At 44.5% G+C, this 14,972-nt stretch overlaps 1 protein-coding gene across 1 annotated transcript in view; it reads right to left on the bottom strand.

The window, feature by feature from the left end:
• Window positions 1-287: 287 nt before the first annotated feature.
• Window positions 288-14,972, bottom strand: part of LOC146569208 (cGMP-dependent protein kinase 1-like) — a 77,672-nt gene continuing 62,987 nt past the window's right edge. Inside the window, exons 10-18 of the mRNA XM_085285578.1 lie at window positions 9,700-9,796; window positions 6,286-6,425; window positions 5,734-5,823; window positions 5,282-5,423; window positions 4,984-5,147; window positions 4,783-4,905; window positions 4,644-4,706; window positions 4,396-4,462; window positions 288-3,415 (exon numbers count right to left, since the gene is read on the bottom strand). Of these exons, the coding sequence (XP_085141704.1) occupies window positions 3,317-3,415; window positions 4,396-4,462; window positions 4,644-4,706; window positions 4,783-4,905; window positions 4,984-5,147; window positions 5,282-5,423; window positions 5,734-5,823; window positions 6,286-6,425; window positions 9,700-9,796 (985 nt within the window). The 3' untranslated portion in view covers window positions 288-3,316. The remainder of the gene's footprint in view (window positions 3,416-4,395; window positions 4,463-4,643; window positions 4,707-4,782; window positions 4,906-4,983; window positions 5,148-5,281; window positions 5,424-5,733; window positions 5,824-6,285; window positions 6,426-9,699; window positions 9,797-14,972) is intronic.

A 14,972-nucleotide genomic window follows, 5' to 3' on the forward strand; every position in this document is an offset into this window, starting at 1 on the left:
ATGAAGCCACGTCTCGGTTGGAAATCTCGTCTTAAGGGTGTCATGAAGCGCTACACTTGAAGGCTCATTTACCCCGGTGTGGACTCACAAACGCACAAGCACCATTGCGCCTCCTTCAGGTGTTTAAATGCACCAGTACCTGTGCACCCTCCTCACACTCCCATATTTCATGTTAATAATATATTTTATTGTGTTGTGGGCTGGAACAACGTCAGAATTTTGAATGTCATTTTCTTCTTTTGCTTCATTTTATAAATAAAAAACAGAAACGTTGTTTTTTTACAGCTTTTATTTTTTTAAACAGATTGAGCAGCTTTGGCAAAGAGTTTTTCTGTTAACAGTCATCACCGTAAAGCTTTTTCCACTGAGAGACGGAAAGAGTCAGAAGGCTTCTTCAGCTACTGCAACAGCCACTGTAGCAAAGGTAATAATAACAATAATAATAATAATAACAAACAACTGAAAACATCATCAAAACACAATATCCCCAGTATATACAAATAAACCAATGACACTTGAGCTTCATCACACAAACACAAAGCATCATGACTTTGATATAAACATGAATATTTCTCCTTCTGGTCCAAATACGTGTCTTATTTATTTTGTGCATTTTATTGTCGTCGGACTCTGATTGTCCCCATCAGGAGTATTTTAGCTCTGTCCAGCAGATGGAGCCAGTCAGTCAGAGGAAACAGATATTTCTCCGTTTTGAGTAAACTATGACCTGTGATTGAAAATTCTAGTTTGAGGTTTTTAGACTATGAAGTCGTCCTCCACTTCAAACTACTCAGATATAATAGGAAATTACTGATAATTAGCGAGGCTCGTAGGTGGTGTTGTTCTCCACATCCCAGAAACCATCAGTGAGGTCTCCATCCCTCACTGGACTCCCACCTTCATGTTTTTCCACTGGAATATTTGCTGGAAAAGCCCAGCACAGGCTACTTTGTGGAAGTCTGACTGTGTGCTGCCCTCTGCCGGTGAAAACTGAACATACTGTTGTTGTCATGCAGAACTCACAGACGTCACATCACTGATCATTCTACAGAAAAACCACAGCGAAATCCGACTGCTGAAGATAAAGACTTCATAACAAACTGGAGACTGTTAGCTGCTTTTACAAAAGGCCACAAAAACACGTCATCAGTACAAATTTAAATTACTGCAAATTTGATCTTTTCATCTCATGTTTGGAAGCAAACAAACTGCAGACTCATCAACTCAACAATACTAGAGGTCCACTTTGTGACGGAGTTACTGTCAGCATGAAGACGTAACGGAAGCTATTTTTTCTCCACCTGTCCACCGCCAAGTCGTAGACGCGTCATCCTAACGTGTTCTGAACAAAAAGGTTTTGATGCATTGCAAAAAAATGGAAACACTCCAGAAACCTGCACAGTTTTAAACGTCTTCAGACCAACAGCTCAGAAGAAATCAAAGCACGCTGTCTAATTCATGTCCAAAAAACATGGAGGAAGTCTTGGAAAATTGTTCAAAACATCAGTTCTCATGCAGCAATTCAAAGACTCACAATATAAAGAATGACAGAAAGGAAAGCTTAAAGAAATGTTTGCATCACTACCCCGTCATCCTTTGGGGGTGAAGATCGCTACTACGCCCAGCATTGTTTTCTTTCTATCCGTCTTTGGATCTGAAGTTCCAGAAAATGAACACAGCACACAGTCAGACTTCCACAAAGTAGCCTGTGCTGGGCTTTTCCAGGAAGTGAAGGCATCATGGTGACCTCAGGTTTGTGTGTTCGGTCTCAGTTTGTCTTTATTTCACTCGGTGCGGTTCTTCACGCCACAGAGGAACATAACCGTCCTCCAGCCCTCTGTGAGGGTCTCCAGAACCTTCCAAATCTACCACCTAATCAAACAGCAAGCAGTAGGAGAGTGATCTCCCCCTGAGGGGGTCAAAGTTCAACTGTCAGTTATCAAGGCCACTTGAGAGAAGCACAAGTTTTCCACTTGTAGGAAAAGCAGGACTATGATGCCTTCAGTGTCTTCAGGAAGTATGGGAAGGATGACTCGACGTTGTTCTCGGATTGTGAAAGTGATGCTGTCACAGGGGAAGTATGCAGGAGGGCTTCTGGTTTAAGTCCTCACAGGGTAACCTTGTGTTGACGTTACTAAAAGTAATTATCATAAATAAGTCCTTCGGTCTGTGGAACCACGGAGGACCTGGGGCCTTGGAGAAGTTCCCCACTTTGGTAGGTTGGTAATCTAGCCTTGTTCATTGCTGCCAGAAACACTTTGGGATGATTTTGTTGAACTGTCAAGATGTCAGGTATCTTTGATGAAAGCAGACATCAGATCTATGGTAAACATCACTTCCTGTGAAACGTGTCGGTTGAATGAGGATCCAAAAAGGCCTGTGCGGTGTCACTAACTCAAGGCATTTGTTTTGTCTCTAAGGAACATCCAATTATTTCTTCTGTATTGTGTGGATGAAGTTACTGCACAGTCTTGGCTGCTGTATACAGGCTGAAGGAGCAGCCGGTTAACGTAACGAGAAATTGTTTATGTGTTAATCAAACTCATTTCCTGATTTCAGAGGGCTGAAAGAAGTTGTTTTACAGCAACATATGGGACAGAAACTCTTGCAGCAGTAAACGGCACATAAAGATAGAGCTGCGCAGGTCGTTGACTTCTGTTGGAGGGACATGACCAAAGTTCATCTGTAGCCAAACAAGGAATCAGGCTTCTTTGGGTTCATGAGATATTCAGAGGCATCACTGACTTTTTCTATGCTGTAGATCCTTTTTTGTAGCTGTACCGTTAACCTCCCGGGGTCCCGACAGGTTTCTAAAAGCTGACATCATTTCTGTTGTAAAAGTTAAAAACATGCTTTTATCTATTTGCTGAAAATCACCCTCAAAGCAAAAGATGTTTGTAGGACTGACTTCGTGCCCTGAGTGCCTCGAGAAATCATCCTACATTGTCTTAATATGAAAAAAGAACAAACGTGTGATGTTAAGAGGCAGTTTGTTTGATGCCTGAACTGCTTCAGCTTCCTGCTCTCAGGTGTGATGGTGGGTGGGTTCCTCCTGTTAGCAGAGACCAGCTTGACCAGTTCGACCAAGGAAAGGCCTGGAGTCCATTTCCCTTTATGAACTTCCATGCACTAGGTCCTCAAATCCTCAGCGTTTGACTCCTAGAAGTTTACAGCCATGCTTAGAACAACACAATCACTTCAGGTAGGATATTTCACCAAGATGCCCACGCAGCCTTCGTTCAGCCCGCTGAGAAGTCATCGTCTTCTTCATAAAGTGTCAAGCTCTGGGTGTTGGTGTAAACTGATGGCTGCCACTTTAGAAGTCATAGTCCCACCCAGAGTTGTCATCTGGTGGTGGTTCATCTGTGTCTTCAGGGAAACTGTCAAAGTTGCTCGTATCAATCGCAGAGGAGACCTGGACAGAAGGTGAAACAATAAAACCCCTTTAAAACCTGCAGACCGATCAAAGCAAACTTTGAATGACTTTAACAGTTTACACAGAAGTCACAACTTTACAGGGGTGGAGAGAGAAATCGACCGAGAAGCTCGAGGTGACGATGGGGAGGACCTGTTTGAAGCTAAAGGAACTCTTCACAACAGATTTAACGTTGTGCCAGTTTGAATACGTATAAGTTACACCAGAAAAGCCGAGAGGTTCAGTCTCTGGAGCGTGTCCTGGTTCCATCTGGGTTCTTCCCGGTTGGACATGCACCAAATATAAATTTGCCTTCGATTACGTTCCTTCATTCTCTTCGGTACTTTTTGTGAGAGACGAAGAAACAGGAAATGAGAGGAGTAAAACACGAGTAATATGTGCACAAAATGTCAAGACCCAAACTAAAACTGACCTCATGGCTGAGGGTCCATGTAAATATGGAGAGCTGTCCGTTTCACAGTGATGAGATAAACTCACAGGTCCGTTTACTAACTTTCATGGGTGGAATTCAATAATTTCACTTATAAACTTGTTCTAGCAGGGATGGTAATCCCCGTTTTAGTTTGATTCTTTCATTTATTAGAGAATATACCGAAATCATGTCCAACTAAACATAAGACTTATTATCAGGGTGTCTTTGCTAAAGTGTTTTTCTCTCAGTGAGGATAAAAATGGTTGATTTTAACACTACATACTGAGCCAGTCTACAGCACGAACAACATCAAATCAGATTTTTAGTGCAGGACAGAAGTTGATGATCAGGATTCCTACCAACTTGTCATTAAGTGCCTCTGTGTCCGAGTGAAAACTACCATTGACTAAATAAAATATACATGAAGCAGACTCCCAACATCAGGAGACAATCAAAATAACTTGTTGTTTTAAACTTTAAAAATCAGCAGGGAATCTTCAGGCTTTGACGATTCAAGAAGAAAAAGTGAATTTTTATTTCTACTCACATCTGGTGTGATGGGCGGAGTCAGCGTTCCTTTTCTCAGACCCTCCCAGTTAAAACCTTCAAACCACCTGAGCACGCACACACACACACACACGCACACACACACACGCACGCACACACACACGCACACGCACACACACACACACACACACACACACACGCACACACACACACACAGATTTGTCTCATATTCAGACTGACAGGTCAAAGGTCATCCTCATGAGAATGTTTTGTGAGCAGCTCACTCACTTGTGTTTCTGGATGTCTTTGACTCCATTTTTGAGGTTGCCGAGTCTCTCTGAAGGATTATCCCTGCCAGCACAGCTATGGTTAGATACTTTTCCTGGAGATGAAAACAATGAATTGTGGCTCAGACAGCGCCCCCTACCTGCAGAGCTTCTTGATGAGACTGGCGGCATTCTTGGTGATTTTCTTTGGAAACTCGATCATGTCGATGCCTCTCAGGATGACATTGTAGGTTTTCATTGGATCTGGACCTGAAAACGGAGGGCTGGAGACACAAGCAGACACTGAACCACACACACAAAAGCAAAAAAATAAAACGTCCAGCACCGAGTTGGATCTTCACCTGCCGGTCAGCAGCTCGTACATCAGAATACCCAGAGACCAGTAGTCAGCAGAGACGTCATGACCCTTGTTGAGGATGATCTCTGGAGCGACGTACTCCGGCGTCCCGCAGAACGTCCACGTCTTCTTACAAAAACCAATTTTCTTAGCAAAGCCAAAGTCCACCTGAAAAAAACAGGCCGAAGAGCTCTTCACAGTATGTGAATGTGATGACAAATTTACAGCATCCTCCTTTCTGACGCTATTCGTCGACTTACGTCTGATTGTTTGTCAAAAATAAGGGAGGTACTAGTGCATACCAGCTTGGCGTATCCTCGGCTGTCCAGAATGAGGTTTTCGGGTTTCAGGTCTCTGTAAATGATGCCTTTGGCGTGCAGGTAGGCGAACGCTTCGACCACGCAGCCCGTGTAGAACCTGGTGGTGGAATCTTCAAAGGAGCCCCTGAAACGGAGTTTAAAGAGCTGTGACGGCGCTCTCAGCACGTCCTGAGCCTCTGTGACGACTCACTGACAAGTTTTAAAGGCTGCAATGTGCACGTTTCTTATTTGGGCTTTAGCCAATAAAAGGTTAGACACGATCCTTCAGTCTGAGGTGACATCATCAGAAGTTTCGTCTCATGTTTCACAAATGACGGTTTCATTGATTTTGTTCTAAATGAAGATTTTTTGACCGTTTTGTACTATAACTATTTTACTACATTTTATTAAAATATGTAAAGTTGTACATGATGAGAGTTTAGTGTGACGCGTACCGGTCTCTCAGGATGGTCCACAGCTCTCCGCCCAGACACGCCTCCATCAGCATGTACAGATATTTACTGTCTTTAAAGGTGCGGTACAACCTGAGCACAAAGAACAACAGCAGCTCATCTTTCTGACGGTTACGTTGTGTTTATGTCGGTTTTTAAAAAGCCCACGAACATGAATGTTTTTCCTGCCAGACTCCAGCCTGTGTTACTTTTTACGAGGCTTCGTCTAGAAGCCAGAAACAGAAAGAAGAAATCTGATTCAACGATTTTATTTTGTAAAACTTTTTTCTCACTGCAAATTTTCCACAAAGTTTATATATCAAAGAGCATGAATATAAATATTACACAATATTACACCAATGTTAAACTCTGGTCACATGACTTTGATCGGCAGGTTGATGAGGTTTTTTTGCCTGATACAAAATGTCATAAAACAATTAAGTGTTTTTGAATATTTTACTTAAGAATTCATCTTTGAATTAAAGTATGTATTGCAAAGCATCTTTCATTGTTTCCATCAAACACAAAGCCTCGAGTGACGGTTGTTGTGCCGACCTGACGATGAAGTCCGAGTGCGCCTCGGTCATGATGTGCTTCTCAGAGCGAATATGCTCCTGCTGCCTCGTGTCCACGATGTGACGCTTCTTCAGGATCTTCATGGCGAACGTCTTTGCCTCTTCGCTCTTCAGCTGCACCTGAACAAACACAACGGGTCCTTCCTTTAAATGCACGCACAGCCTGATCTGGTAAAAACATCTAAAAGCACAGGGCGTAAAGAGCTAGCGACGCAGCTAGATACACCTGCATCAGTCAAACCCAGGAAGCTTTATTTTCTAGAGGAGGTCCAACACTTCCAGAGATGGTGACGTACCCTCTGGGCTAAAGTTTAACAAAATGTGGCTAAAGTTAGAACAACTGCGATTCAGTCGCTGTGTATCGCGCCACTTTCATAATATCTCCAAGCTAAAAAAGCATGCTACTCTTGTTTTTGTTTTATTTTGAAAAACTTACTGGTCCACAGCCTTCTGCTCTCACATCTCATTTCATGTTTTAGATCATCACAAAATTCAATATCAGACAAAGACAACAGAGCAAATACAACAAACAGTGTTTAAAAGATCTTTTCATTTATTCAGGGAAAAAGTTACCGAAGCACATGGATGTTTATACTGGTAATAACTGGTTGTGCCATGATCGGCAGCAAGAACTGCAATCAAGTGTTTGTGATGTGTGAGTCTTTCTCATCACTGTGGGGAACTTTGGCCCCTCTTGTTGAATCCAGACATTTTGGAGGGGTTTCACGCCAAAACATCTCGTCTGATTTAAGTCCGGACTTTGACTCGGATCAGTGTCCTGCTGCAGAACCAAGTGCTCTTGAACATCACAAAACAAACTGATGGGCGGACATCCTCCTTCAGGGTTTTCTGGTCGGTTACGGCGAGCCGTCCTGGAGCAGAGCAGCCAGACCATCACACGACCACCACGGAGTCTGCCTGCCGCTGCGATGCTCTCTTTATGAAGCACTGTTAGTCTGATGTGACGGGACTCAGATCTTCCAGAACGTTCAGCTTCTGTCTCGTCAGTCCACAGAATATTTCCCAGAAGTCTCGGGAACCATCCAGATGTTTGGTGGCAGATGTGAGACGACTCTGTGTGATGACTTTAGGATACCGTTATACCTTTATTAGTCCCACGTGTGGGAAATTTGTTGTTAAGGCTGCCGACCTCTGCCAGCGCCATCTTACCCTTCTGACCATACAGACATTACACAAACATCACATGAGGAAGACCTCTGACCTTAACTGAGCCCAGTGACGCCTGCAGGCTTCTATTTAAGTGATTTCTTGAGTCGGCTTTCCAAAAAAGGTCACAGTTAGAGGGCACAGAGGGCAGATTTAACGAGGAGGGCAGTCACTTTCAGAATGGTCAGGTAGGTACGAATAAGCTTTATTTAAATCATCATTTAAATCCTGTACTCTGTGCTGAGTCTAGTCTAATATTAAAACGTGTTCGATGGACAGAGTCAGTGTTACAAGTATGCAAATACAAAGATGAGCAGAGGTCCGATACTTTCCCCGCAGCTCTGTCGGGGGTCTGTCCCTCTGCTGGTACATCAGCTCTTCGTTACATGTCAGTAAACAGCGGAGCAGCTGCGCGGCGTCTCTGTGGGGAATCTGTGCCGTAAGCCGACCGCCATGCTCTCGCTGTAAACACCTCGCTGTGTGCTGTTCATAGGCGATGACACAATCCTCTATTCCTGGACCGATTCCTCAAATTACGGTCCTGACTTCTTACTCCGACATGTCTGAGAGGTCACCCCCTCCTCGGTAACCGACACCATCGGTGCTGACGGAGAAACAGCAGCAGCTGGAAGCTTTTTCACTCAGACAAACACGGGAAAACTTCCACTTCTGATAAAGGACTGTTTAGCTGAGCTGCTTCCAGGGTCAGTCGGTCGTTCGTGACTTTAACAGCTTTCAGCCGCTCTGCACTGCTGATGGTTATGTCCCGCTCGTTGCCATTAGCTGCCGTATTTCTGATGGTCTGCTCGGTCGGTGCTGCAGTCACTCGTTGTGAGACTGTTGGAAACTCGGACATGTTGTCCAACCTGTAAACTAAAGTCTTCTAACAACCTCAGGAACAACTGATCTGATTAGTTCTGAAGGACTGAACAGAGTCAGAGTCACAGTGAAGACAACGGTAAACTGAACGTTAGTAAACTGGGGTTCGTTTTCCTCTCTAATGCATCTGTGCAGTGCTTGGCTGGTTTCAGGCCGTCTGGAGACAGACTGTGGGATGAGGTCAGTCACCGTGGATCCATGTTCCTGATCAGGTCCACGAGAATAAAGTGAAATCGAACACAAACAACTTTTCTGTTCTGATTTACGAGAACTCGCACTCAGCCTAGAAACCACGCAGGTTGTGATAAAACCTGAAGCTGTTTGGTGGGTACGCTGATGGCTCTGAGGCGTCACATGATTCGTAGTCTTTGCGGTGAGACAGTCGGGAGGTCGGAGGTCTGCTTTTTCCTTGGAGCAGAGTTACACTCCAAAAATATCCCCAGGGGAACGGTGGGAGACCCTGAATGGGGATTCCTTCCTGCTTTTGGGCAAACCCTCCGCAGGGCTTCCCCTTCGACCTTTAGTACCTTCAGGCCCCGCCTCCTGCGGCAGAGAAACTCGACTCCCTGAGCTGCATTGCACCACCCGCTGCCTCCCGCCCTCCCCCCCTTACATTTTTCCATCACCTCAAACCTTCTCACTATGACCTGTTTTAATCAGATAAAGCTGTGGATGAATTTATGATGTGAGGCGCCCTGAGGCCAGGGTCACATGTTTGATACCTGACAGATTTATTAGGACGGCAGGACGATGGCGACGCTGGACAGAAACTCTGAGGTTTCTGTGAACCTGCAGAGCCTGAATCACATGAGGACTGGTGTCCAGTTACCAGCACAGATATTTTACTGGTAAGATACTGCGAATAGCTAGCCTGTTTGCATTATTAGGGGCGTGGCCTCTTTAACTGACAGGTGGATTGTGACACAGGTGCCTGTAGCTGCTAGCTTCACCTGAGCGGTACCTCTGGACTATGTTTGTGCTGTTGGAGCCTTTTTAATGACATCATGTGGCCAATAACATGGCTGCTGTGAGGTCACCGTACTAACAGACCAATTGAAGGCGGAGCTCCAGTTCAGGATTTTGGGGACATCATTGTGATGCAGTGTATGAAGACGATCAAAGCACACGAGCAAGCATTATCTGACAGCTTAGAGCTCCGCCCTCTCGTCCACTTACTGATGGCTCCAAAGAAAAGGCTGACACAAACGTGTAGGTGACATCACAGAAACCATCTTTTTGTTGTGGCAGGCCTTCCACAGTGAGTCTGCATCCACACATTCAGATAAAACTACCTCCGACTCTCAGTGATGCACAGATGAATCTAATTTCCTGAAGTGTCAGATCATACCAGTTCGACGCGTCCGAAGCCTCCGACTCCCAGCGTGTCGATGATGTTGAAGTCAGTGAGTTTCAGACTGGAGAAGAAGGCGTTCTCCGCCTCGTATCTGAAACAAAAACACACATCACTAAACACAGGACATCGATCCCGGGACGAAACACCGGGGTTCAGCTTTAGCTTCCCATGCTAAATCCTGTCTGGCATTCCCAACAAGGGACATGGTTTTACCTGCAGCATCTGACCACGTGGAAGAACGGGAACTTCTTTGATGTCTGGATGGAGTACGAGATGATGGGGAAGGAGAAAGAGGAGGGAGGAGCAGGGAGGCTGGGGAGCCGCTCTCTCTGCTCCTTCGCTGGGACGGGAATCGGCTCTCTCATCGCCAAACTTTATTTGAACAGTAAATCCACTTGTTCAGGAATGTTGGTTTGGAATCATCCAGATGGCGCTGACGGGGAGTTCGTAAGCTGCCCGACTTCTACCGAGTCTGGAATCTGATGTTGGTCAAACTACGAACGTGTGAACAAACAACTTGTCTTCAGTCTTCACGAGAACGTTCGGCAAAGTGTCCGTAACAGAGCCGTCTCAAAGGAAGAGCTCCACCTCCAGATTACATGGTGAGGACAGGAGCGGGCGTTGGAGGTCCGGTGGTACCACAGGTGTGGAGACTTTGCTAGATCCTCCAGCTCCTCGTGCATCAAGGTTACAAACAAACCTGAACCCTGTAGCACCGCGTGAATCCGAGGATCACCTCAAAGGAAAGCTCAGCACCTCAGTGGATGACACACACAGATCCAGGATCTGGACTCCAACTTTGTGGCGTCTGATTTTAAAAAGCCCAACTGAGCATGCTCAAAGTGAAGTGTAAGGAGGAAAGCCTCTGAGAGGTCTGCGTCTGCTCCGGCCGATCCCGCAGGGCGTAATGAGCTGAGAGGAGAACCTGCAGGAGGACCCTGCTGCTGCTCAAGTATTTTTAGCGCATGGAAACATTGCTGAGAGGTTCGCCTGTAAACGCAGCTCAGTTATTAAAGGACAGACTGTCCCGACCTCTAAACCAGAGGACGCAAAAGTTTCAACTTCTCAGGTTGTTTAGGCGCTCTGCCCTTCACCTGTGGGGCGAGCCTCGCTCGTCTGCCAGATTTGAATGAAATATGCTTCTGCAGCTGTGCTGTTGTGTAAACAGGGGCCTGACTAGTTCCTGGAAGCTGTGGAATCAGATTACGACAGAAACAGAAGCTGCTGCTGGTCGCTCGGGACGAAACAACGCAAACACTCTAAAATTAGTGCGAGGTCTTAAGTAAGAGATTTACTGTTAGAGCTCGCAGCCAGGTTCAAATCCAGACCACCTTCACCCCGCTGACGTGCCCTTGAGCAGAACACTGAACTAACACACAGGATGAGAAAAGCGCTCAGTTTAAAGTAGAGCTAGTGTCACGCTGCAGAACAAGGTCTTTATAAGTATAACTGCATTTGATCTCTATTAATATTTACAGTATCAATGAATTTCTAGGATACTTAGCTGTATTTAGTCTGGTAATGGAAAGAAGCACCTTTATTCTCTGATAAGAAGTAAAATAAAAATATATAATGTTTGGTGATTAAACGATGGCGTAAACAGAGGCTGCTCTGCATGAGATAAAGAAGGATTATTTTACTCTGAGGTTCATGTTAAGCTGCTCTCATAGACTGAGAGGAAGCTTAACATCATCTTTAACTCATGGATGCATTCACACATGAAGGGAAACATTTCTGTGGTCTATGATTTTCAGTTTTTTGTACAACTGAAAAAATAAATGAGGTTTTATTGACATTAGCAGTAGAAGTTTTGGACAGGCCTTCTCACTTAATGTTTTTTCTTTATTTTTACTACTTTCTACTAGAGATGGCACGATACCACTTTTTTATGTCCGATACCGATATCATAAATTTGGATATCTGCCGATACCGATATGAATCCGATATAGTGTTTTTTAATCAACAAAACTGTTTTTTTAAATATCTTGCTGCATTTTGTATAAGTTCATACTCAAGTTTAAAACAACAACTACACTAAAGCTATTCTGTTATACCTGTATACAAAAAAAATATTTCATAGTTCAGCAATACTGATCAATCTAATAAACTTAAACCTACACCATCCTCCCTATTCTGGTATTTTAAAGAGTACTTAGCGTAAATATTAAGCAACCTAACTAATAGGGTTCCAACTCCCAGCAACAACAAAAATAAATAAATAAAAAATAGGGAACCACCCCTCACGCTCCACCTCATGATGCTTAATCGACGTAATCAACCTTAATTTGATGCAGTGTGAAAAAAAATGCACAGAAATCAATTATTTTTCAAGAAATATTAAATAGATTCAACATCTTTCTTCAACAAAATTGCAGACTGCACAGATGGTACCTTCCCAAAGGAAAAAGTACTATAGCTTACTAGGGTATATATATTAGACTTAATAGTTACTATATACAGTAATTGACTTCTATTCATTTTGCATCAAATTAAAACTTTGTGTGTCAGCAGAGCGTTCTCACTCCCGAGGCGTAACATGTCGACGTTTTGTCATGTCCCGCGGCGTTCCTGAGGAACACGAAAGGAGACCTTCGGCGTTCTTATGGTACGCGGTGGGTTATGGCTGGAATCCAGTGCAATGACGCTCCCGCGGTAATAGACGTTCCAGCCCTGTATTCCAGCCCTAAACCTAACCTTATCCCTAGCCCTAACCATAACCTTATTCCAGACCGTAACCAGGACTTTAATGATGTTAAATAGCGTGTTTCTAAGCGATTTGAAGAAAAAGAGCGAACATGTGTAGGTTCAGTCCAGACGGTTCTCATATTTCCTCTTTTTCCGAGGTCGTCATTTAGGAACGTGGTGGGTAGCCGAAAACGTAATATGGTGACGATTTGTCACCTAGCGTAAAATGTTACGCTTTGGGAGTGAGAACGGGTTGGTGTCAGATAATTATTTATTAAAAGCTCGACATTTTAAATGAGAATAAGAAAGAAAAGTATGTCTTTGTGCCCCCTTTTCCCAGTTAATGCCCTATCGGCCCCCCTGGCTAAACTTTGCTAGATCCGCCCCTGCACAGTTACCAGCGTCAGCTACGTAGAAAAAGATCCTCGAGTAGAAAGTAATAATAAATAAATTCTAACAACAGCTTATCAAGCTTAAACGTGCTGCTGTTGTTCAGCCGCTGGTTTCCTCTTTCTGCTGCAAAGTGGACCAAAAACAAAGACGGACTCGCGACAGAAAAGCCGATCAGCTGATCATTTAAGCAGTTTCATGATTGAAGTAGCAGCCGGAGAGCGAGAGGCAGTCGCTCGTTAAGCTTAACGCAGGAATGCTTTACAAACATTCAGAGATGGACTTACACACTTGCTTTACTTCTCTCGGGATAACTTTGTCGGAGATGAAATGCCAGGTTGCTAGCGAAGCTCCACATGCTATCCAGACCACAGGTCCCGCATGCCACCGCCACTCTATCACGTGATGCATACTGCTCCGACGTGCTAACGTTCTGAGGTGAGTTACGGCGTGTTGCAAGTTTTGTGAGGTGCTTTCGTGATATTTAATGGATCGGATTACATTTTTTATTTTTCTCCGATATCCGATCCAGTCATTTAGGTCAGTATCGGACCGATACCGATACGTAATATCGGATCGGTCCATCTCTACTTTCTACACATACAAACTGAAAACATCAGATAAATCATAAGATATGTGGAATTATGTGGCAAAGACAAAATAATAAATAATTCTAAATATGTCTTATAGTTTAGATTCCTCAAAGTAGACGCCCTTTGCTTTGTTGACAGCGCTGCAAACCCTCGGCCTTCTCTCAGTGAGCTTCATGATGTCGTCACCTGACATGTTTCACCTCACAGGTGAGCCTGTCAGGGTTCATTTGTGGAGTTTCTTGCCTTCTTAATGACGTTGGGGCCATCAGGTGTGATGTGCAGAGTCAGGTTGGTGCACAGCTGGCAGCCATATTTGACAACATATTATGGAGAGAACCAATCAGCTAAGTAAAGAGAAACCACAGTCCATCATTACTGTAAGAACTGAAGCTCGGTCAGTCCAGAACATTATTAAAACTCTGAACGTGTCCCCAAGTGCAGTCGCAAAAACCATCAAGCGCTACGATGAAACTGGTTCACACGAGGACGCCCAGGAAAGACCAAGAGTCCGCTCCGCTGCTGAGGATACTTTCATCACCAGCCTCAGAAATCACAAGTTACCAGCTCAGATTAGAGCCCAGAGAGATGCCACACAGAGCTCCGGTAGCAGACACATGAATCAGGCCTTTATGGTCAAACAGCTGCTAAGGGAAAGCAACAAGCAGCAGTTTGGACCCAGAAACACAAGGACAAGACGTCCAAGATGGCGCCGGTGTGTGTGCCGTCTGTCACTGCCAGTGTTATGCTTGTTTGTGCTGATTTTATTGACTGTTGTGATAAATGTCAACTCTCTCTTGGTGTATGATCGCCAAACTACTGGATCTCCGACTTTTTGCCAAAGATCGGGCAATATTGGAGCCGTGTCCCAGCTCCACACCTCCAGCATAAGTGCCGCCAGAGTGGCAGCCTGGCGAAGCTGAAAGTTTCCCCAAGGTGCTGTCTCACGCCCTTATCCAAAAGACGGTGCCGACCTTGTATCTCTCTGAGCTGCTACAGCCTCACACACCCACCTGCTCTCTCTCAGGTCAGCTGCGCCTGCATGCACCCAGGACTGGGCGTAAACCTTGAGGAGATCGTGCTTTTCCTGTGGAACGACCTGCCCTCGGACAGGCCTCTCCTCTGCCTGGTTTGAAACCCACCTCTTCACTCTGACCTGTTGGTTTTTATTTTAGGTGTTTTAGTTGATTCTATGCTGTTTTATCTTGTGTAAATATAGGTCTGTTTTATGTTTTATGTGTTTTATTTTTTACTGTTTGTTTTATTCTATTATTGCTTAACTTGTTTACTGTACAGCACTTTGGTCCTGTGCTAGCTATTTTAAAGTGCTTCATAAATAAAGATGGATTGGTCCAGTGGAAATCTGTGCTTTGGTCTGATGAGTCCAAGTTTGAGATCCTTGGTTCCACGTGCTGTGTCTTTGTGCGACGCAGAAAAGGTGACCTGCTGGTCTCTACACGCACAGTTCGATCATGCGTGTAGCGTGTGCAAAGCAGTAAGCGCGGCTGTTTTGAAGACTCTGAGATATAAAACATGTTTTGTTCGCTCATAATTCCACATGTGTTGATTCAAAGGTCTGATGCCTTCAGTGAGAATCTGCAA

Source organism: Mchenga conophoros, linkage group LG8 (assembly GCF_057382185.1).
Source record: "Mchenga conophoros isolate Kocher_MC1m ecotype Shallow Benthic linkage group LG8, M_conophoros_male_GT1.1, whole genome shotgun sequence".
Classification (NCBI taxonomy): Eukaryota; Metazoa; Chordata; class Actinopteri; order Cichliformes; family Cichlidae; genus Mchenga; species Mchenga conophoros.